This window comes from Notothenia rossii, assembly GCF_949606895.1.
Source record: "Notothenia rossii genome assembly, chromosome: 5".
In the NCBI taxonomy this organism is placed as follows: Eukaryota; Metazoa; Chordata; class Actinopteri; order Perciformes; family Nototheniidae; genus Notothenia; species Notothenia rossii.
In genome coordinates, this window is record NC_136903.1 from 83288382 (window position 1) to 83311309 (window position 22928).

At 42.0% G+C, this 22928-nt stretch overlaps 1 protein-coding gene across 2 annotated transcripts in view; it reads left to right on the forward strand.

The window, feature by feature from the left end:
- fgd5a (FYVE, RhoGEF and PH domain containing 5a) overlaps positions 1-21479 on the forward strand; it is a 34245-nt gene extending 12766 nt beyond the window's left edge. Inside the window, exons 4-21 of one of the 2 annotated variants that reach the window (XM_079681635.1) lie at positions 1018-1076; positions 1440-1470; positions 4544-4695; positions 5777-5933; positions 10699-10789; positions 11254-11304; positions 11490-11548; positions 12244-12315; positions 12483-12551; positions 15805-15888; positions 15988-16067; positions 16216-16312; positions 16589-16726; positions 16994-17096; positions 17208-17344; positions 18452-18580; positions 18889-19043; positions 20411-21479. In XM_079681635.1, the coding sequence (XP_079537761.1) occupies positions 1018-1076; positions 1440-1470; positions 4544-4695; positions 5777-5933; positions 10699-10789; positions 11254-11304; positions 11490-11548; positions 12244-12315; positions 12483-12551; positions 15805-15888; positions 15988-16067; positions 16216-16312; positions 16589-16726; positions 16994-17096; positions 17208-17344; positions 18452-18580; positions 18889-19043; positions 20411-20447 (1701 nt within the window). In that variant the 3' untranslated portion in view covers positions 20448-21479. The remainder of the gene's footprint in view (positions 1-1017; positions 1077-1439; positions 1471-4543; positions 4696-5776; positions 5934-10698; positions 10790-11253; positions 11305-11489; positions 11549-12243; positions 12316-12482; positions 12552-15804; positions 15889-15987; positions 16068-16215; positions 16313-16588; positions 16727-16993; positions 17097-17207; positions 17345-18451; positions 18581-18888; positions 19044-20410) is intronic. The other variant, XM_079681636.1, reaches the window with a different exon arrangement.
- Positions 21480-22928: the final 1449 nt, after the last annotated feature.

Sequence of the window (22928 nt, forward strand, 5' to 3'; positions counted from 1 at the left end):
TGCCGTTGCTAACATGTGGCTAAATGAGAATACAGTAGTTGGTGACACACAGTCATGCGCCCATAAGGTTTTTGGGATTGCTTTCATGCTTTCATGCTTAATAAACCAAAATGTGGTAAAGATGATATAGCTAAAGAACATATGTAGGCTAAGTAATATAAACATATGTTTGCCACACAGCTTATTTTCTGCAATTATCCAAAATCCAATAAAAAATGTGTCTGGCTTTTTCTGAGGGAAACACAATGCTAACTTCCCTGTTGGCCTACAAAAATACTTTACCCATGCAGCACTCTATTTCTTCAGGCCTCAAACTCCCCGTACAGTAAAAGGCATCCATTTTACAGTAGCTCAGAGATGGACCCCACCCGTCCTGCTCCCATAATAATATCAGGCCACAGCTCACATCACGTGACACACATTTCCTTGTTTTCTCCTTCTTCAAAGCAAAAAAACAATAAATTGAGGAAAAAACAGAGAGGAAGAGGACCAGAGAGACTTGAGTGGGCTGCAGGAACAGTTTATTTTAATGGAACTGTGTTTTGGTTTTACTTTGAGGAAATGAGGATCAGCGTGCCTTAATGCATTATTTGTGAAATGCCCCATAAAGGAAGAAACAAAATAACACTGACAAAGCACCAGAGCCTTGCCGGTAAACCCCTAAATGGCTTCAATGTTATGTTTTGGCTCGGATGTTTTGAGAGCCTGTGATTAGCCTTTAAATCAATGGGCAGCAGTGTTGTCGCCACAGCCTCTCATACATAATGTATCCGAATTTAAATGTTCCGTATTTGAGCAACCCTTTGTGTGTCTGCTGTTACTGTAATGAAATAATCAGTCTTATTTCGACAGCAGAAAACTGACACTAAAAAAAAGTGAATTTGCTTTATGGCCGGCCTCCTTGGCTGCTGCGAAGCTGTTCCTATTAATGTTTGAAAGGAATAAGTGCCCTCAGAGAGCCTTTAAACATTAGCTTTGTTCATTCATCTCACGCTGTTCTCCCTCGCTGTCACGCAGATTGATGGCCGATCCCGAGCGTTCTACGTCGCCAAAGAGCTGGTCGACTCAGAGAGACTGTGAGTATCTGCGCTGGATTTCCCCGTTTGCACACGGACGCATCCAAATCTGATGTTTTTGTTGGCCTTGTGTGTACTCTCCTTTTCCTCTGACTGTATCTCTCCTGCTCCTGAGCTAATTTATCCTGAATGCGGACTGTCTGACAGCCAATTACACAAGTGTCTTATGTAACTTATTAAACACACCAGGCTTGCCCTTGCCCTGCTACACACTTAACCCTTCTTCTGATGTACTTTTCCCATCATGCATAATTTAGATAATTTAATGAGTCTTGTAGAAAAGATTAACATAGTTGTGTAGAAGGTTGTAAATTGTTTTCAGAGTTTAATTAAATCTTGTGTTTCTCTCTTCTTGTTTTCCAGACACGTCAGCAACCTCAAGTACCTTCAAGAGGTAAGAAAAGCTTCGCTGCCACGCCATAAGCGTGTCACATTGGCTTTGAATGTATCCTCCTTTAAAGCCTATTAAACTTTCTTAATGATAACATGACTTCCTGTTTGTCTGCTCCCCATTCTCTGTCTACGTCTCCTGTCGTAAGGCTCTGCTCAGGTTTATCAATGTTGTTGCAGCGAGATCTACTTCCTGGTCTTGACAGAGTTGATGTGTTGCACACTGGAGTGGTCAGTTGTAAGATGACGCAGCGTGCGTACTGCGGGCGTTTTGCTCCTTTGCTGTCCCTGTATCCTTACTCAACTAATACAATGATACATAAATACAATGATTCATAGCAACTCAGCTGGCAATCTGCCACCTAAAGGTCACAAAAAGTCCGCTGGGCCCTTTAGTTGTTGTGGTTTATGCACGGTATGAACTTCATATGGCCTTAAAATGGAGAATATCCCCTTTAAAGGTGAAATGACTTCTGTTAATGCGGGAGAGAGGATTTAAGGTTGAGCTGGGGTAAGCTTCATACGGTCGGCCATGCATCACCACCAACTGTCTTCATCTACTTCCATCAATTCTCACTTACTGCCTGTCAAAACCAGACCAAATCACTGGAGGGAATGGATTTACCAAACGCACCACATAAATGATGGTGAAACAGTTAAAACTAGAAGGGTGTGTTCATGAGCTTAAGTTAAGTGTTTTATTTCATTGCTCCAAAGCTTTTAAACAACATGTCGACATCTGTTTCCGAGTTGCCGTTCCGGAGGGTTAACGTAAATGTTCCCTTTTTGGAAACTACATTTTTGGATTATTTTGACACAACACGAATGCAGCAGCAATGTTAATGAAAGTGAAACATAATCCGTTAACCCCCCTCCTGATCCAATCCTCTCCAAAATGTAATGGGTTTTTCCTTGGCTCATGCTACACCCCTTCACCAAGTTTCATGAAAATCTTTTAGCATAGTTCTGCTGAGAAACAAACATAACCTCCTTGGCTGAGGTGAGCATTATTTCATTTTAATGAAAAGGGAAAGTCCCGCTAGAGACGTCAGATAGGCAACACCTTTGGAAGAACGGTGAGGAAGAGTTGCCATTAAGGTGATGGTTGCCAGTACAAATCTGACAGGTAGAGTCATTGAACCAGGAGAAGCCCATCACTCAGCCTGTACCTTATAACCTTGAATGAGGTCATAACCTGAATTTCTTACATGTGCCCACCCACCATGATTTATGAAAGCCTGCTGTGGGCACACTAGCAGCTGCTTTGTGTAATGTCTAATTTGACGCCATTAAAACAGCAAGTAATGCAAATATTATACAATGGACGCCTCTAATATTCATAAATCTGCAATCTCATCATTATGCTCAATTATACTAATTAGCTGCTGCATGCCAAAGCACTGACAGAAACAAATTCTATAAGTCAATGTGGGCTTTAAAGTGACAATTTGACAGTCTATCTTGAATCGTTCAATTATATAATTTTCATTGAAAATCCTCGTTTTTTTTTTAATACTAACCTTGGTTTGAGCGCCTCTTGTGTAACCACAGGACCTAATTGAATCTTCTTCCCATCTTTCTAAGGTGACATTGAGGGCTTTTTTTGTATCATCCTGCTGGATAATGCATTGCTGCTGTGTTCGGGTGTTATTATTGTTCAAACTTCAAACAGTGATGTGTTGAGATATTAGTTACTGTTTGTGCATCAAACAGTAACTAATATCTCAACACATCACTCGTGTCATGTCATAATTAGCATGAAACTGAGCAATACAGCTGGGAAACACTCCAGCGGTACGAACACACAGTTTGGGGTGTGAGGGGGGGCGTTAAGTGAGAGGCACACATGAGCTATTGTTCCATTGTTTGATAAAAAATAACAAGAATACAAAGAATTTCCAGAGCCTAGGAAGCCATAGGAAGGGAGGCCGTGCTCCTCTTCTAAAGGCCTTTCCCTGCTGCAGCTTCAGCACATAGGGCTTATTATTTTGTTCTTGTTTGTAGCCTGTGACCTCGAACAGATTCTCTTTGCTGAGCTACGACCGAGCATGACTGGCTGCTCGACCGACTGCTTAACGTTGCTTTTGACCTGCCCGATGTGAGGGAATAAGGTTGAGAATGGACCGGGGAAATCTGGAGAGTAAAGCTCCTCTCATTCATGGATCTGAGTGTTTGTGTGTAACCCAGGAGACAACCAGAGCTGTTCTTCTCCCCGGCAGATGTGATGAATGTTAACTCATACGCGATCGATTGTGCATGATGAACGGCGTGCTCTGAAGCACCCGGTGTCACCGCATTATCCAGCAGCCGGGACAACTTTATTTGTTTTATGTCAGTGCTTTACTCAGAACTGGAATAGATGGACTCCAGACATGTATCACTCACACACACACACACACACACACACACACACACACACACACACACACACACACACACACACACACACACACACACACACACACACACACACACACACACACACACACACACAGAGATTTCTTTATACCGTCATCTATTTTGTGTGTGGATGAATAACATCTCTTTTGGTTTTTTAGTCCCGTGTGACATAACTCTTCATATTGGCCCTCTTAGTGTCTGGCACTTCAGCGAGTAATGCCTGTTGCTTGTGTTTTATGTGCGCTGAATAGACTCCAGTGAACCTGAATTCATTGTATATCAGTGAATTTTTCATTTCTTGTCTAAGGGGACATGAAAAGTGGGGATTTTGTACGAACCAGCATTGTGTCATTGAGCAACAAGGTCTTTATGCAACAACACCTGGTGTGATACTCTTGTACAAGCAGTGCCGCCTTTCCTGAATGCCTGGACAGAGCCCAAAGTGGTGGTGAGGCTCTGAGGTGATTTGAAGGGAGGGTGGCAGGAAGGATGTTTAGGAGTATCTGACCTTCCTTCCATTTCTCCCCCCTTTTTCATTCCTCGTTGCCTTTAATTTCTCCTGCTCACTTCCTTCTTTTACCTTACCCTTTCCTCCATTCACCTCTCTTTCTACCCCATATGTCTGTTGTATTAAATATCCCTCTTTCTCACAAATCCCTTTTCCCTCTCCTGTGCAGGACTTTAGGTCTGCAGTGATGGAGGCGCTGGGGGAGGAAGAGGAGCCTGTGCTGGAGGAGCAGAGGTTAGGAGAGATATTGGGCATGCTCCCCCAGGTCTACACCCTCCACAGCAGCATCCTTACTGAGCTGGAGGAACGCATTACTCAGTGGTAAGAAACACCAGGGACATTACTGTTAGTTGTCCTGTTGCCTGTGTTGTACACTGCAGATGACGCCGTTTCTAATCGTGGTGTATTTAGTATGTAGCCACAAGACAGTTAAAACTGAGACAGGCTAATGCAGCATGGATGTAACGTATAAAATACGCCATTCTACACTGAGGTTACACAATAATTACTCTACAACCTATAACCCTGCTTTAAAATGCAGGATAAAATAACACTTTGTGAGGTCATTCTTTATCCAGAAAGACGTGTAAAGGAGCAGATCCAAAGGTTATTAAGAGACTAGCGGACACAATGACAATACTGGCTGAAATTCAAAAAGACAGGCTGATTACAGATTAACAAAACTCCATGCATCAACAACAACAACATACAGACAACGCTAAATAAAACTGGAAACACAGAACATGAAGGAATTACATGAAATAAATTAAACATAACCTAAGGGCAGGGCAGATTATGACAATATGAAACAAGGGATATTCCCATCTTTATTTTTGTTAAAAAGCAAATTTCCTGAAATGTCCACCTTTTCATTTAATTTAAAATATCAATTAAAACCCTCTCACAATGACATCTTTCTAGACTTTTTCAGATGTTCCATAATCTTACGAGTGATGGATTATATTCCTAAAATAGTGAAGTCACAATGAATGTCGTTTTCTGTAAAGAAAATTGTAAGGAAAATGTTAACCTCTGTTTGTTTAAGGTTGTCAACATCATTATGGGAAATGTATGAAAACTAGGGGAGACGTATGTTAGTTAAAGGACAGTGGTTACAGACAAAAACAAGTCATGGATTCCTTGAATGACAATTCTAGAATGTTGAATGACAATTCTAGAATGTTGAATACAAATTCTAGAATGTTGAATGACAATTCTAGAATGTTGAATACAAATTCTAGAATGTTGAATGACAATGCTAGAATGTTGAATACAAATTCTAGAATATAAAATGTTTCATGGTAGACTATCGATCTTTGCATTGATATAAATAACAAACATTCAATGTGCATGAAAGGACTTGAGAAAATGTACTTAATCTTAAAATGTCCTATCTGTGCAGGGAGGAGAGCCAAAGGGTGGTCGATGTGATCCTGTCACGTCGCGAGGACTTTGGAGTGTTTGACACCTTTATCTCAGAGTATGATCGCAGCATGTTCCTACTGGAGGAAAGCTGCAAAGACAACCAGGCCTTCACCAACATCGTTAGGAAATTTGAGGTAAAACGCTGAGCAGTGAAACTAGATCCTGAGCAGACAAAGGGAGATTTTCGTTGTGTCTCCTGCCAACAGTTAGTCTTTGTGTCTATTCCCATTTTTTCCTTTGTGTTTATTATTTTACTGAGCGCACTGCAATAGATCCCCTCTTCAAAGGGGAGCTCGTAGAAGTATTTTGACAGTCACATGCTGACAGTTTGACAGCTCAAACCTCGGGTTCAGTTTCTCTGTTTATGCAGGGAAAGTTAAGCCTTGTGTGTGTTTCCAGGGAGTAAATATGGTACCTGTTTCCCCAGCGCCTTCAGCGGTTCTCAACTTAGATTGTGTCACCCAGCTCCACATGGAGATAATGGCCTTTTCTAAATCCCATCTATCCCTCTTCTCTCCATGGAGCTGACCTTTCCGATGCCATGCACGCATATTTTATACCCACTCAACACCAAATACTCATTCTTTGTCCAGCATGGATCCCTTCATCCTTTTTCGCTCCCTGGAGAGCAGGAAAGTGGGATTTTGGTGTCAAGATCAAAATTCATAGCAAAGCTCATTCTAAACCCATCGCAATCGTCCACAGATTGTGTGCCTGGTCTACTTTAAGCAACACTTTTGATATATTGGAGAGGAATGGGTATAGTTCAAACTGGTGACAATGTAATTGGCCATTTGTAACTAAAAGACAGGATATTAAGAGAGCCTAAAGATAAGACCAAAGAGATAGATTTCTCATTTTCATGCAGCTGTGTACTGGTCTATAGAATTGATTCACAATTTGCCGCTGTGTGGCATCACACAGGTCACCCTGAATAATAAAATATCCCAATTGAAAGCCTATCCTGGGTTTCTGTTTATGTTAAACATTGAATTTCACAAAGCTTCCTACTCAACTCAGCATCTTTCCCCCCAAATTGTACGCATTACCAGTCCCATGCTGTATTTCGATACACTTTGAGTGGCTGACACAATGCTTCGAGGTTGATAAGAAAGAAACGGACAAGGCACCAACTGTCTCCGCTCATGAATATTCAGAAGCAGCTGCCCCTTCCAAGGAAAATGTTGGCTCTGCCAGACTTTAGTGAAGCTTGTGTAAATAGAGTGAGTGGAGGTGAGAGATGAAGACCCTTAACCATCACAATGATCATTAGTATCTTACAAAGTGTCTTCGATAACCTTGATAGAATTCGTGCCACTTTATTTTAGCCTCATGAAGTTGATAATAGTGCCTTTTCTCACATCATAAACCACTAATTGCCACCTGGAGTAGCAATAAATGGATTGATTTGCAAAAAAGGATAAACGCATAAAAGGATATGATCATATCTAAGGACAGAAGTATATTGTATGTTCTGCAGAAAGGTTAGTCTCATCTCATCTTGCACCTCTAAATTAACACCCAGAGGCATATCCAATAACCTATTCTCAGTGCACCGGCAGATTCACCACACTTGCCACTCCATATACACACAGAACATTGTGTTAACATTTCCCATACTGCATATAAGACTATAATCTGAGGTCTGTCTTCCCCAACCTCCCCACACCAGGGCATTGTTTTTGTGTGATGGATGCTGTGTTGAATCAAAGCACTGCCTTGGGATTTGCAAGGTGTATGTGACCCCACTGTAATGAGGGAGAAGGAGGGCTGAGGGAGAGCAAGGAGGATCGTACGGGTCATAGGACACTATATGTACTACTGAGAGGGGCCGATAATCTTTTATCTGTCGGCCGTATGACGCCTCATTATACTTAGTAGTGGAAACACTGATTTAAAAAAAATGTTGTATTGATTGACTGCAGATATTTTTCAGAATTGAAAAAAATGTTATAGGGCGTTCAGTAGAGTTGTTTTTCCCGTCTGTATTTTTACGACGGTACGCTCAATGACCTCTCATGGTTGTGATGATACACAATATTAGAACTATGTTATACCTTCGATGAAAGCTCGCTCCTTACTCTTGTTAACCGGCCGACAAATGCTTCTGTAACAAAAGCTTCTTTTTTTTTTTAAAGCACCCTTACCTTGACTTAGGCAGGCCACATGATGGACAGTTAAAACAGTTTGGTCTCTCTTAGAACCGAAGCATCTGCAGATTAAATCCACACCCAATGTGCTATGATACACTAAAGTTAGATATGAGAGATCCTTTTAATTGTAAGGGGAGAGGGAGAAACTCCTGGTAGAGATCTGCACTCTACTGCGTGACCTTTACAAGTTTTTCATCAATTCATCTCTTTCTTTGTATCAAGACTGAACCCATTACCTCCCTCAACACGTCTTCTTCTTCTCAACCTTCCCGCTTTATTTTGCTCCAAGCCAAAGCCCAGCAGTCTAAGTGGTAGTAATTCCATTGTAGATGTGGTGATGACAGTGATGAAGTAGCCACAGACTCTGATCAGATCAGAGCTAGACCTTTACACGATTAAAGCCTCCTCTCCACAGCCAGTTCCCCTGTTTACCACACCATCTATAAACATTGGGTAACACAGTGTGGTGTTTGTACATATGTGTGTGTGTGTGTGTGTGTGTGTGTGCGTGTGTGTGTGTGTGTGTGTGTGTGTGTGTGTGTGTGTGTGTGTGTGTGTGTGTGTGTGTGTGTGTGTGTGTGTGTGTGTGTGTGTGTGTGTGTGTGTGTGTGTGTGTGTGTGTGTGTGTGTGTGTGTCTGTGTGTCTGTGTGTGTGTGTGTGTGTGTGTGTGTGTGTGTGTGTGTGTGTGTGTGTACCCTTTGTTTGTGAGTGTTTGCACCTTGTTGTGCTGGTGTCTGATTGTTTCGCAGGGACATGTCCATACACAAATTGTGTAGATCTTGTGAGACTAGTTTATGAAATCCCCTTTCCAAAGCACATCCATTTAGATTTATATTCATGCCATGGCTTGTGTCGGTGTGAAGCCTGCGTGTGTTTTCTCTTGTGCAAGAAGCCCAAAGGAGAGGAGGAGGCTGTGCAGCAGGTGGACATAGAGCGATAGGGGGAGAGAGCAATGGAGTGAAATCCTTGTAAAGGCAGCTGGGCAATGAGGCAGACAGAAGCTAATTAGAGAAGCAGTCTCCTTTACAACTCCCCAATTAGATCAGTGTGTGCATTTTGTGTGTGTGTGTGTGAATGTGTGTGTGTGTGTGTGCATTCAGCAAATCAGCTGGCCGTGAAAGAGTCTGAAAAGTGTTGGTGTATGTGTGTGTGCATGTGTTTGTCTCCCAGCACGAGGCATCACCCACTCCCTCTTCTCTCCTCCCCCATTTGGCTCGCTCACCCAAACAAACCACACGCTAATTACCATCTCTGGAAAGCCACTTCCTCTGAACAAGTGTCAATTGGATGACAATTTACAAGCGACACTTGAGTAGAGCGGATGTTCTGAAACCCAAGCTGGTCTAATAATGGAGAGCTGGTTATTATAGTACTTGATGCATCATGTAGTGATAGGAGAGAAGAGGAAAGAGAGCAGAAAAGAGAGATGAATCAAAACAGAGGTTGTTGCTGAGGGCCCAAGTTAAGGAGAGAAGGATGAGACAAAGAATAGGAAACAAAAAGATAGTTTTTGTAAAGGCCTGCTCATTAGAAGAGGCGTCAGCTCTTTGTTTTACTTTTCACTCCTGCACTCCAGATTGTGATAATGAAGATAAAGAGTGGTGTGTTTCCCTCACATCCCAGCCCTACCCTTTACAGGCCAAACCAGTGTTATCTCATCCCCAGCCCAAGGTCTGTGTGTGTGTGTTTATCCCTGCTTGTGTGTGGAGGGGCGCATCAATAATATATTGTTTGTGAATGTGTCCGAGACGAGTTCATTGTGTGTCTGTGTGGGTTCTTGTCTGTGTGCAGTGTGTGTGCAGTGTGTGTGCAGTGTGTGTGCAGTGTGCAGTGTGTGTGCAGTGTGTGTGCAGTGTGTGTGCAGTGTGCAGTGTGTGTGCAGTGTGCAGTGTGTGTGCAGTGTGTGTGCAGGGTAAATAAGATGAAGATGATGTTTCCCGCAGGGCGCTATCTGTGCCTCTCTAATGAAAGATAGGACTTCATTGGATTATAAAATGCACTGTGTGTGTGTGTGTGTGTGTGTGTGTGTGTGTGTGTGTGTGTGTGTGTGTATGTGTGTGTGTGTGTGTGTGTGTGTGTGTGTGTGTGTGTGTGTGTGTGTGTGTGTGTGTGTGTGCGTGTGTGTGTGTGTGTGTGTGTGTGTGTGTGTGTGTGTGCGTGTGTGTGCGTGGGTGCGTGCGTGCGTGCGTGCGTGCGTGGGTGTGTGTGTGTGTGTGTGTGTGTGCCCAGTCCCCATTGCGCTTCTACCGCTCAGGCCATGAATACCTGTCAGAGGCAATTAGATCCTGATAGATTTTCTAAAGCTCTCTTTGATTGGACCAATTTCTGCCCCCTTTCACCTGCAAATGACTACTGTGAGGAGAACAATGGGAGCTGTTCAGGGGTTTTCTTTGCTGAGAAGATGCGTCAAGGTCAGTTAGTCCGATAGTGTCCCCGTGGTCACTAGTGACCTTGACTCGCAGCATCGCAGCATTATAGAGGTCACCTTCAAAGAGATGTGGTTTTCTGGGTGCATTTCAGAAATGCCTTTTGACGATCAAGCTATATATTTGTTTTTAATGGTTTGATCTCAGTGGAAGTCAATTCGGTAGCCTACACTGAAAACGACTTCATATAGGATACCCTGCAAGATGTCAAATTCAAGCTTTGACTATGAGTCAATGTAGCAATGTATTTAAAACCCATGTCAAGTTGTGAAATCTGTATATTTACTTCTTTTCTTTTTTGACCTCTGTGTGTGAACAGACAAGAAGCCCAGAGGAAGCTGAAATCCCACTGAAACACCAGCTGCTGCAGGTCATAGTGAGAGTGCTTCAATATCGAATGCTACTCACAGGTAACAGAGCAATACGCGCAGGCTATTCAATACATTTTAAAGCAAGCTCATGTCATTTTGCCTAACAAGGGCTATTGAAGCCCTTCATAACAACAATGGGATAACATTAGCCGCTAAAACGCACTGTAACAGTAGCAAATAAGTTAAGCACTGCTAATGTTGGCTAACTGTAAGTGAGCCACGGTTAGCTAGGCTACTGTGTACCTAACCAAGTATCTTCTAAGTGAGTTGGGTTTGTTATTTTGCTCATGAATTCAAGCTTTTCAAGAAGAATTAGCATTTGTTTTCTTTTAAAACATACTCCTGCTTTTCAAATGTACAAATGCTAGAGAAAACAGGTTATTAGCATACCGTTGTGTATTAGCCTAGTTCTTACCATGTTGCACTATACTTTACAGTTTATAAAATCTAATTTGTTTTTTAAACCTTATTTTCATGCCTTGACCTATCTCTGTCTTCTCCAGATTACCTGAACAACCTCTCTCCTGATTCTAAAGAATACGAGGACACGCAAGGTAAACCTGAACGCCATTAAAGTCATGTTTTATCACTAGTAAAAGACATACTGACACATGCATACAGACTGCAGCTGCTAAACATGATCAGGCCCTATTTGTCCTCTCACAGTCACTGAGTGTGTCTTTATTGAATTGGGTTGCGCATAAATCTCTCTCTCTTTCTTTCTCTGTTTATGTTGCAGCTGCCTTGGTGATCGTGTCCGAGGTGGCAGACCAGGCCAATGACAACCTGAAACAGGGGGTGAGTTAACTCTAAAAAGACTCTGTGTGCTTATATCATTGACACTGTTAAGCTCCTGTTGAGTTTGATATACTCCCAGCCCAGTGTGCTGTTATTGAGACACGTCATTATATTCCGCTTGGCAATGAAAAGCAATTCTAGGATGGAGATGGAGCGTAAAGAAGTTAGACAGCTGAGGTTTTCCTGTGTATCAATCCTTCTTCTAAATGACACGCAACAGTGAAGGAGAGGTCTGTCCCTCTTTGGGGAGGCCAACCTCTGTAGCCCGTTGAAAAAACGCAAGGGGCAAAGAAAGATGATGTCATCAGAAAGTCCCAGGTGTATCATTACAAAGGGAGCTGTGTAAGGGTGGACATGGCTCGTGCTCCCCCTCAAAACATGGAGATAATTTACAAACCCTCTCGCCTCTCACTGTCAAGATCCCCTGTGCCTCCCTTTGGCTTGCCTCCTCTGTTTATCACACTTGCTTTTATTTCCTCTTCTGTGCACATGCCGGGACACGCATGCACAGAATGACAGATAGTGGAAACACAGAGGGTCCCTCTATCTCTTTCCACCCCTCTATTCAGTTTTCCGTATCACATCCCTTTCCGCCTTCCTCCCTTTCATTCACGAACAAACAGGGACGGTTTCATTCTTTGTCTCCTGCTCCGTCCATCACTGGATAATCTCTCTCTATCTCTTTGCTCCCTCAGGAGAACTTGCTGCGTCTGGTCCACATCGAATACAGCGTGAAGGGCAAGAGGGACCTCCTGAAGCCCGGAAGGGTGAGCATCAAGTGGCCAGTGTTACTGTCTCACTGTCAAAATACAGCGACGCATTGTTCGGTCGTGACGTCTGACAAACAATATTTGAAGGCCTTGACAGGGTGTTAAAACAAAGTTGACGTAGGCAGGAATTTGAAATCTTAACATGCGTGTTGTTTCTTCTTCAGATGTTTGTCAAAGAGGGCACCCTGATGAAGGTCTCGAGGAAAAGCAGGCAGCCTCGACACCTGTTTCTGGTAATACATCATGCACTCTTTATGACACATGTTTAGACTGCAATAGCTGTCATGAAGGCCTTTGACATACTGTTTTCCCTTTTGTTTGAAAATAATGGTTTGACATTTTGTGAAATACTCTCTTATTAGTTCAACTGCTAAGAGTTGGATGAGAAAGTCCCATACCACTTCAACTATAATGAATTAACACCTAATATTTGATATCTTCAAGTTGTGATTTACCAGGAGGTTCCTTGCTGGGTGTAAGACAGATCAATTTAACAAGATGACACGTGTTAATTAGTCAGCTTCAGAGGTGTTGGTAGGTGTATTTTTCACTTTGGGAAAGGAAAGACAGGCTTTCCCTGTTTATATTCTCTAAATTAAGCTAACCGCCTCCTGGCGATTGCTTCAACTTAAACAGACGGCTATGAGTGCAATATGAATTTCTTATCTAATAATGCAAATAAGCATGCTTTTCAAAGTGTCAAACTATTCCTGTAGGACGTTCAAATCCTCTTGCACCATATACACAAGTATCGTTTGTATTAGTTTGTCTGAGCTTTTCATTGAAGATATACCACATGTGATATTTGACATATTCAAAGAAAAATGTTGGTTTCTTTTGGAACTTAACGCTCTCCATTAGGGGTTCAAATAAAGTATTTGGGTTTGAACAATATTTAGATGCACACTTTGAGTTTGTAATGTCCAAGGGATTGATTTGTTTGTACAAAACATAAAAACAAAGCTAGCGGGGTCTGCGGGAATATGGTGGAATGTTGGGTGGTGATCGATTTGCGAGGTAGGGGAGGTTGGGAGGGAGGGCACGAGGCCAAGGCTATAAGACCTCCACTTGGCACCACACCCATCCATAGAGGGCCTCCCTCTTCGCTCCTCTCCTCCCCTCGCCTCTCAGGACTTGTTTTCGAGGGCCCCACTTCCTTACAGGATGTTTGGTGTGGGTCACTGGATGCTGGCTTCCTGTGTATTGGGAGGGGACTGACAGCAAAGTGAAGGCCAGACACCCTGTAGAATGCAGGGAGGAGGCGTTGGCGGAGGGGGGGGGGGGGGGGGGGGGGCTGGTGCTACACAAACACATAACGTGATACAGAGAAGCCCACTCTATTGTTCCATGTGCAATCAGTGCTGTCTCATGTTATGAATTATGCTTGAGCTACATATCCGTAGGAGCAGTATTTAGGATTTTTGGCTTGTCCTTGTTGATCCAAATTCAATACAATGTGAAGAAATTGATTTATGTATCTCTTATTTTTATCTTCAGTTTGCCCTTATTCTCCTTCAGTCCTTCTAAAGAGGATTGCAGTCGAGGGATGACTGAAAAGGGCTGGTGGTTGACGCTTGTAGGCTATTAGGGTTATATAGCCATTCCCTCTCTTGAGGTTGACGGCTTCAGTGGGTCAGGTGTTATTTATGGGCTTTTAAGGAAAGAGAATCCGAACAATGGTGAAGATGAAAGCCATCACTCACCTCAGCGATGGAGAGAAGCTGCAGCCATGTCACAAGCCTGGGCTCAACGAAGAGGGAGTGAGGGAAGGAATTAGAAAGAGGATGGAGAAGGAGAAAGCTGCCAGAGGGAAGACAGTTTAAATGAAAGAAAAAAGCTGAATCAGAGCTTTGATTCTCTGCCCTCACTTGAGTGGGCCTGACTTGACCCTCTGGGTTGCGGCTGTAATTGTGCTGTAATTTCTCAAATTCCCTAGGGCTGGAAAGGGGTCGAGTTTGAGCCAATTTCCCCACATGTTATTTGTATTATTGCATTTTTTTCTCCACACTTTTGTTTATCGATAATGTTTAGGCATACAAGGAGCAGCATGGTTTTTTAAAAATATATTTTTATTATTATATCAAAATAATTTGCCGTAAAAAATGTATTTACAACAAACATAAGTAGTACTTACACATAATGGAAAAAATAAGAAGAAAAGAAGGAAAAACAAAGCTGAATGAGACAAGAAGAGGAAATAAGAAAGAATATTGTACTTTGTACTTTTGAGTTGTTCTCTTGCCAGGCTGGTGGAAAGAGATAATTACCTGTGGATGTAGTACAGTAAATGCAGACCCTATATTATGTGATAAAAGACAGTTGTGGGTCTGTGCTGAGCATTTATTAGAAGGCACATTTGAGATTGTGTCACAACTCTCTGTTTCTGTACTCAAGACTTGAGCTTTTAAATCAAATTTAAATATATTTCCTTTTTTTTGCAATGTAAATGTAGGTATTGCATTCAGGCTAAGGCTCAAGGGGAGCGACCTTTGAAAATAAGCGGGATCATGAACAGTCAGGTCTAATTTGTGTGGGCCTAATCATACCTCCAAGGGGAATAAAATGAAGGTTTCGTGAGTTCTTTTGAAAAACGAAACGTCTTAAGTGCCGACAGGTCAAGTGGGTACATGTTGCGTCTCATCTGGGAAAGTCGTTTGACTCATCTGTAACTTGGCACTTGGCTGGTTTTCTGTGGAAGGAATCCTGGAGTAAATGAGCGGCGCAGGGTGGAGCAGACGAGCTGCGGTGGCTGCAGCCCAGAGGTCAGAGGCAGGGCTCGGGGCTTGGCCATCGCGCTGTGTTTTGTCTCCAGCCAGTAGAGTCCAGTGAACCCGTTACTGCTGCGTGTGTTGTTGTTGTTGTGGTGAAGGTGGCCGGTTCCACCCAGTCCTGGTTCTCAGTGTAGCCTGGGAAGGTTGGGAGGGGAGGCCTGGAGCCCGGAGCAGGGTGGAGAATTCCTGGATGCTGCCTTTACGGCCCCAGCGGATGTTTAGAGCACACATTAGGTGTGACCCATGATGTCATCCCTTTTGTCTGGGAAGGAATGAAATGCCTCTCGTAACACAATGGACTTCTCAGTGTGTTCAGGAGATCACAATACTTCTGGTCTGACAAGCAAATAAACAGTTGTATTACCTCATTTTGTTGTGTGCATACATGGGAATGTTGTTCACCGACATGTGTGAACACTGTGAAAGGAAACGTGATCAAAGTAGGTAAGCACAGAAAGTAGCTCTCATGAAAGAAAGAAAGAATAAAGAGAGAGGTGTGTGCTGCAATTGTAGACATTATTCTCAAGGGAACACCACCACCTTGTGGCAATATGGGGTTTTGCATCCTTGAATAGATATAGGGAAATAGGGAATTTAACACATTTTTGTAGTCAGTCAACTAAGATGTTACATTATCTGCTATGTTATTCGTATAATCAAATAGGACACCCCTAACATAATTTGCATTTTTCCTCTTTCTATGTGTTTTTATCAGATGAACGATATAATGCTGTACACCTACCCACAGCAGGATGGAAAATACAGGCTTAAGAACACGCTGTCTTTGTCCGGGATGAAGGTAGATTCACTTCTCCCTTTCATGTCAATCACAGTTAATCTCTAACTTTCTATATTTTTTGGTTTAACTGTGATGTGCATTTGCCCCCCTCACACACAGGTGAGCAAACCCCTCCTCGACGACGTGCTGAACTGTCTTAGGATCGAGGTGTCTGACATCACCATAACACTGTCAGCCAGGTGAGCATCTGACCAAACCTTAAAAATAATGCTTTTGAAATTGTTTCGAAATACTTTTCTCTGATGATGGATGAATCAGTCTTGATGATCCATCTAAAGCCTTTCAGAAGTATGAGGTATGATTGTTTCTGTGTTTCTGTTTCCTCAGTTCAGTGGGAGAGCGTGAGGACTGGTTCCACACTCTGAGTCGGGCTGTAGCCGACCACGCTGCAGGACTCTGTACGTTTGGTGGACCCTGCAGTGAGGTAAGAACGAAGAGAGGCCGTTTTTTATTCTGGGTTCATCAAATATAATGTAATGATTAAATGTTTCCTTTCAAAATCTGCAATAATAAGGTGTGTTTCACATACAGTAACCTTTGCTTGGATGTCATTATGATTTTAATTTACACTATGTTTTATCCAACAAAATAATCTGCTTAAATCCCTATTATATTGCGTTTAGACTTCCAAAAACGTTTTCACTGCAGTCAATAAACCGATAATATTTCTATAACCACACCTGGTCCTTGCCTCCAACAGGCCCGTGAGAAGCTGTGGATGGCGCTGGGTGAAGCTGCTCCTTTGCTGGTGCCTGTTTCTCATGTAATGATGTGCATGAACTGCACCTCTGACTTCAGCCTCACACTGAGACGACACCACTGCAACGCCTGTGGCAAGGTCAGATACACACAACTTTGTTTTTACAGTTTCTGAACCGGACCTGATATTAATAGTAATATAATATAATTAATTGCTAGGTTTCCAATAAAACCATTGTGCTATAGGTTCTTCATTTAAGGGCCACTTTTGATCATTTGTTTGGTTGCAAGTTGTCATTTTATCATATGGATGGAATATCAAGTATCACAAGGTCAAATAGCCTTTCTATGTCTATGTGGTGTGTATATTGTGATATCTAAATGTGTGTATTGTGTCTCTGAGCAGGTGGTGTGCAGGTCTTGTTCCAGGAACAGATACCCTCTGAAGTACCTCAAAGACAGGGTGGCTAAAGTCTGTGATCATTGCTATACTGAGCTCAGGAAAAGAGGTGAATGTCAGCTTTTCTGCATGTACTGTCACTCGTGATGGGGAAGATCAAAAAGAAAAAAGTATTCCTTCCTCTTGATATGGTATTAACTGTTCATGTGTTTGTCTACAGGTGGCAGCTTGTCAGGGGCGTGCGGGAACTCCAGCCCTCGGACTCACCGGGCCAGCCGTCCGCTCTCTGCTGTCTTCCAGAGCCTGCAGCCCCCGAGCCTGTGGAAGAGCCGGAAGACCACCTCCCCTCTCAACCAGGTCTGTTTTCATAACAAAAACAAATTAAGCTTGACGGGGCAAATTCCTGATCACTATGCATCTCAACCCCTCAACTCCAAATCCACTTCTCATTGTCTGTCTCATGGTCATGATAGATGTTTAAAGTGGACCTATCATGCTATATTTGAATAATATAGTGTAGGACCATACCTATATAAGGCATATTTATACTTTTTATTTTTCAAAATACCAAACAGATCATGCATTTTAGCCATTCCTCATTTCGCTCAATGTAACACTGTCTTTGCATGGGCTGATTCTGTGAGAACAGCACCATCTACAGGCCTGGCATATGCACTACAGCGTCTCCAGCGCTTTCAAACGGCAATGTCCGTGGCTGTCTCCTCCTGATTGGTGGAGTTGGCCTAATAGCTGTAGCGCCACTTCTGTGACGTCAGAGAAGTGTTCAAATCTGGATCAGTCTGTATCAGATCCGTTGCAGCCCCTTTTTAAGAGATTTGAGTATGGAGGAAAATAGAGAGGGTTGTGTTTTCTGACACTTGGTGAGTTCCTTGGAACACCGGGGACCCATGTTCATGTATAAAAGATGTACAAAAGTGCATTTTGCATGATAGGTCACCTTTAAGTGAGGCTGGTGACAGATTACTTTGATGGAATTAAATCAAATCCCCAGTTACAACACAAATTTCTTTTAGTTCTATATGCTTATATGTTTTTAATCGAACCCATAGTATCCAGTAAATAAATTGAGTTCCCTGACCGGGAATCGAACCCGGGCCGCGGCGGTGAGAGCGCCGAATCCTAACCACTAGACCACCAGGGACCTGTGTCAGTAATGTAAAGCTTGTGGAATGGAATGTTAGGCATGTATGACAACTGACAGCTGAAGAGTAGTGTCAAACAGCTGCCAGCGGTGTCACTATATGACTTTGTCCCCTTAATTCTCATCTTCAGAGGTTAGACAAAAAAACAGGAATGTAATGAAATCCTTCCCCTGCAATAGAAATCAGATTAGTTTTTGTTGAAATAATAGTTGAAACTGTCAGATAAAATGGAGATTATGATTGTATAGTTTGTTGCTTTGGTGTATTACATTGAATCTTATGTTGGCATTTATTTCATCAGGTGTCGCTTACAGTGGAGGGCTCCACCATGAGCGGCAGCCTGCAGCGGAGAAAGAAGAGCAAGAGGAAGTGGAAGCGGCTCTGGTTCCTCCTCAAAGACAAGGTGCTCTACACCTTCACAGCCCCGGAGGTGAGGGGGCACAGAGTCTCCCACACCAGCCCCAAAACACTCAATTATATCTCATTCATTTCCTCGCAACCTTCGTCTATCCTTTTCTTATTGTCATCTGGCCAATGCACTAATCAACACTCACATTTCCACTGTTCAACCCTCCTCCACATGACCTATCAAGGGATTCTCTGTGCTCTCTTTCTTTGACATGTGTGCATTGCTTTGTTCTTATTAAGACATTCCTGTTATTTGCATATTTCTGTCATCTCATTCATGTGGTTAACTTGTATCTGTGAGTTTAATGTCTGTACCTCTGGTTCCTCCAGGATAAAGTGGCTTCAGAGAGTCTACCACTGCAGGCCTTCACGGTCAAGCTGACCGAGAGGCCGGAGGGAGAAGAGAGCAGCAACGTCTTCCACCTGTACCACAAGAAAACCCTGTACTACACCTTCAGGGCGGAGGATCCTAACACTGCACGAAGGTAAGCACCAACGGCTTATATAAACTTTAGATTTTTCTTTATGGAGGGTCAGTGTTTGGGAAAACTGTGTTCCCTGACCGGGAATCAAACCCGGGCCGCGGCGGTGAGAGCGCCGAATCCTAACCACTAGACCACCAGGGACCTCACAGGAGATATTATGACTTATTATTACTCATCTTTTGGAACATTTGACATGCACCAATCAGGTATATGCACCAATCAGATATATGCACCAATCTGTATCCTCATAAGGTTGATTAGGAAATGCTTTTTAACGTAGTTTTATGTAGTCACTAACAAAATTAACCTAGATTAGTAAATACTATCCTACTAAAATGCTGTACAAATCAGATTTATTTTTTCAAGTAAAAAAAAAAATGGCAAGACAACATTTCTCCCAAATCTTTGTTACTTTTTTTGTTTTCTTTTTTCCTTCCTTTTTCACGGTGCAATATTATCGTACCGTGAGTTTTTGGTATCGTTACATCCCTAGTAAATACAATTGAGAATTGTAAATTCTGACACATACAGTATCTGCCGATATATGTGTTTTGTGGAATAATTTATAGATATAGACTTATATATGGAGGACTAATACGACTTAATTTTTCATAATAAAAAATGTATACACATTTGTATTTAAAGCTACAGATAGAGAATCAGCACTTTTGAAACAGGGCTGAAACAGAGGGGTATACGGCATGAAACAATGCATGATCTCTTTGGTATTTCAAGCCAAACACTTCAGAGACACGTTTTGCATATCCTATAATTTATATTGTTGAAAAAGAGTTTGAAAGGGGACCTTTAAGTTTAAATCACTCATCGAGGGGGATAGTAAAAATTAAGTACATACCTGGAAATGGAGGTATCTAACGTGATTGACCAATCCTGCTTTTAACATACCTCCTTGATGACGGTTGTCATTCTTTGGAATGGATCAGATAAAAACTGCAGACTTATCGATTAATTATTTTGTCATGAAACAACAAACTACAGCACAGCAATTCCAAACTAAGGTCAATGTAATGCCATAGCTTGTCCACCAGAGAGCGCAGAAGAGTTCATTTTTTAACTATGAAAGGTCTCTGTCAGTAAGTATCCTGACAATAAAAAATAAAAAGAACTGATCATAACAAAAGTTAGATTAACAAAATGACCAATTTAGTTCTGCAATACCCGGACCCCTTAACCTTGATATGGCTTCATCTTTACGAACACTGGATTCTTCATTTCCCATAATGCACCCTTCCCTTCATTAAAAGCAGCAGTCAGACTGAGACTACAGTAAAGTGGCTTTGTCATGTGAATTGGGTGGAGTCCCCCTTTAAGATTTGGTGCCATAAGAGATTTCTCTTGTGTTTCAGGTGGGTCAATGCCATGGAGGAGGCTACTGTTTTATAGCACCCGCTCAGTAAAATGAACGCGCCCTGCTGTGTGACTGCTAGGACTCTGTGGAGCACAACATGGCTACCTGCTGCTTCTGAACTCAGACCTGCTGTGGAATATTCTTTGTGAAACGGATCACCAGGAGGGGATCTTAGACAAGGCTGCCACCCAATGGTAGGAAGTGGAGGATGGAAACAGCTCTGACTTAGAAAACAGATCCATCCTAGTTCAAGGAAGATTTTATATTTCAGGAGCAGCTTGGATACATCAAACGCTTCATCCAAAATAACTGTTTCACCATTTTTCACAAAAGATCCCACTGGATTATTAAACTGAACATCCTTCATTTTTACTCAGTTCCTGCTTGTGTTCTGTGATGAGTATAACTTAACAAACACACTTTGCTCCATATAGTAATATTTGCAGCTAGAAAAAAAGGGAAAATATTGGTCGCTGTTTTAGAACAATATTTGGTATTCTGAATATACATTGTGAAATATACACTTGCAGATATTGGAGTGAATTATAGGATTTGTTTGTATAGAAAATGCTGATGTTTTGAGGTCATCACCCCAGTGTGTGTACATTATATTTCTTGTGGAGTTTTACACAGTGTTACTATTATATTGAATTTACAAAGCTACTGAATGGCCCTCAGCATGACATCCACTCAGCAGTATTTCTAAAGATGAAACCTTTGAAAGACTCTTTGTATTTGAATATGTATGTTTTGAGAAAAAAAAGTCAAACCGTTTCAAAGTGCCGATTGATTTCTTCCAGTTGAATGCAGTGCAATTTGCAATTGATGATGAATGTGCCTGAAATTAAATTGTACTCTTTGTTCGTTATATTATCAAAGTACTGTAGTACTGTCATGTCTTCACAAAAGACCTTGATAACATTAGCTTTTTATCTACTCTTATATACTTTACAGACAAGTAACATAAGAATATACTGTTGTGCCATTTTTTATTAATGCCTTTCTCATGCTGTATATATTATGGATATGTATACACTGCTGGATAAAATCACACTTACTTAAAGGTCCCATGTCATGCTTTTCCGGTTATTACCCATCCCCTTGTGTGTTATGAAGGTTTTTCTGCATGTAAACGGTCTGCAGGGTCAAAAACCCTCAAAGTACACCCTGTAGTGAGTAAAACTCTAACACAGAAAATACCTGCCTATGCTGCCCCAAAACGCCTCGTTGGAGATTTTTCTTTTTCCATTTATTTCGAATCAAAATGGACCAATCCGCGGAGCTCCTCACACACCAGGATCCCTTGGCGTCACTATTAAACGCAGGGGGCGGACCTTTAGCGTAAATGTTCAACTAACAGGCATTGACTTGCACGGAGAAATGCTCTCCGCAGCAGACCCATTCTCACAGCGTTCATCAACCTTTTTCTTACTCAATATCAAGCCACACTAATTGTTTTTACTTCGGCTGTGAGTGTTTGTGTGTGCTCAGGATGAGTTTCGCGCTGTCCCGCTGTATCACAGGGAGGGGGGGTGGGGGGAGGCAGGAGCTCCAACAAGCCGTTTAGGACAGAGACTGAATACCGGTCAATACACATACTTTACAGAGATGCTTTATGAGAAACCAATGTGAGTTTGGAAAATTGCACAATATACATCTATTTTAGTAGACCTCAAAAATGGAATTATGATAGATAGAAAGTAGAAATGGCCATGACATGGGACCTTTAATAAAACAACTAGAGAATAAAGAAAAGTCACTGTTATACTACCTAGAATCTGCCAGTGTTAAGAGTCTTCTGAGCCCATAATGTCTGCAGAGTTTCACTGCTGTTTTAACATCATGCAACATCCACACTTTTTATCATGAATATCACCTGAAGGCTTTGTGCTGCTCCATTCAGCATGCAGCTGTACCACATGCAATCTTTCACCCGTCAAACCGCATTATTTCTAAATCACACATTTGTTCACCAAGCCCTGTTCAGCTTTTCTACCTGTTTCTTATGTGCGATACCTATAGTGTTTATGGATTGTACCTCTTGCATATAGTGCATTGTAAATGTTAATGTATATAGATACATATAAGAATAAACTCCTTTAAAAAGTTTACTTAATGTGCTTTATCACATGAAGCTGTTTCTTTATTCTAAGCATGGATGGATTTCTGTACAAGCCCACTGACCACAGGCCCAGCGGCCACAAGTGTCACGGGGCCCCCTGGCCTTCACCTACAAAATGTTGTACAAAATGTCCCACAAAGAAATGTGCATCAACAAGAAAAAAACTCAAAATTACATCAAAAGATGCAAGATAACAAAAAGAGAAAACAACTACTGGGACGAATAATTCACACATAGACACAAATATAACCACAGACAGACTCAACACAACCACAGAAAGACACAAAACAATCAAGAAGACGCGATAAGAACACAAACAGACACAAGAGCAACCCAAAAGACACACAAACGGCTAAGAACAGACACAAAACAACCATACAGAAACATGAAAGGA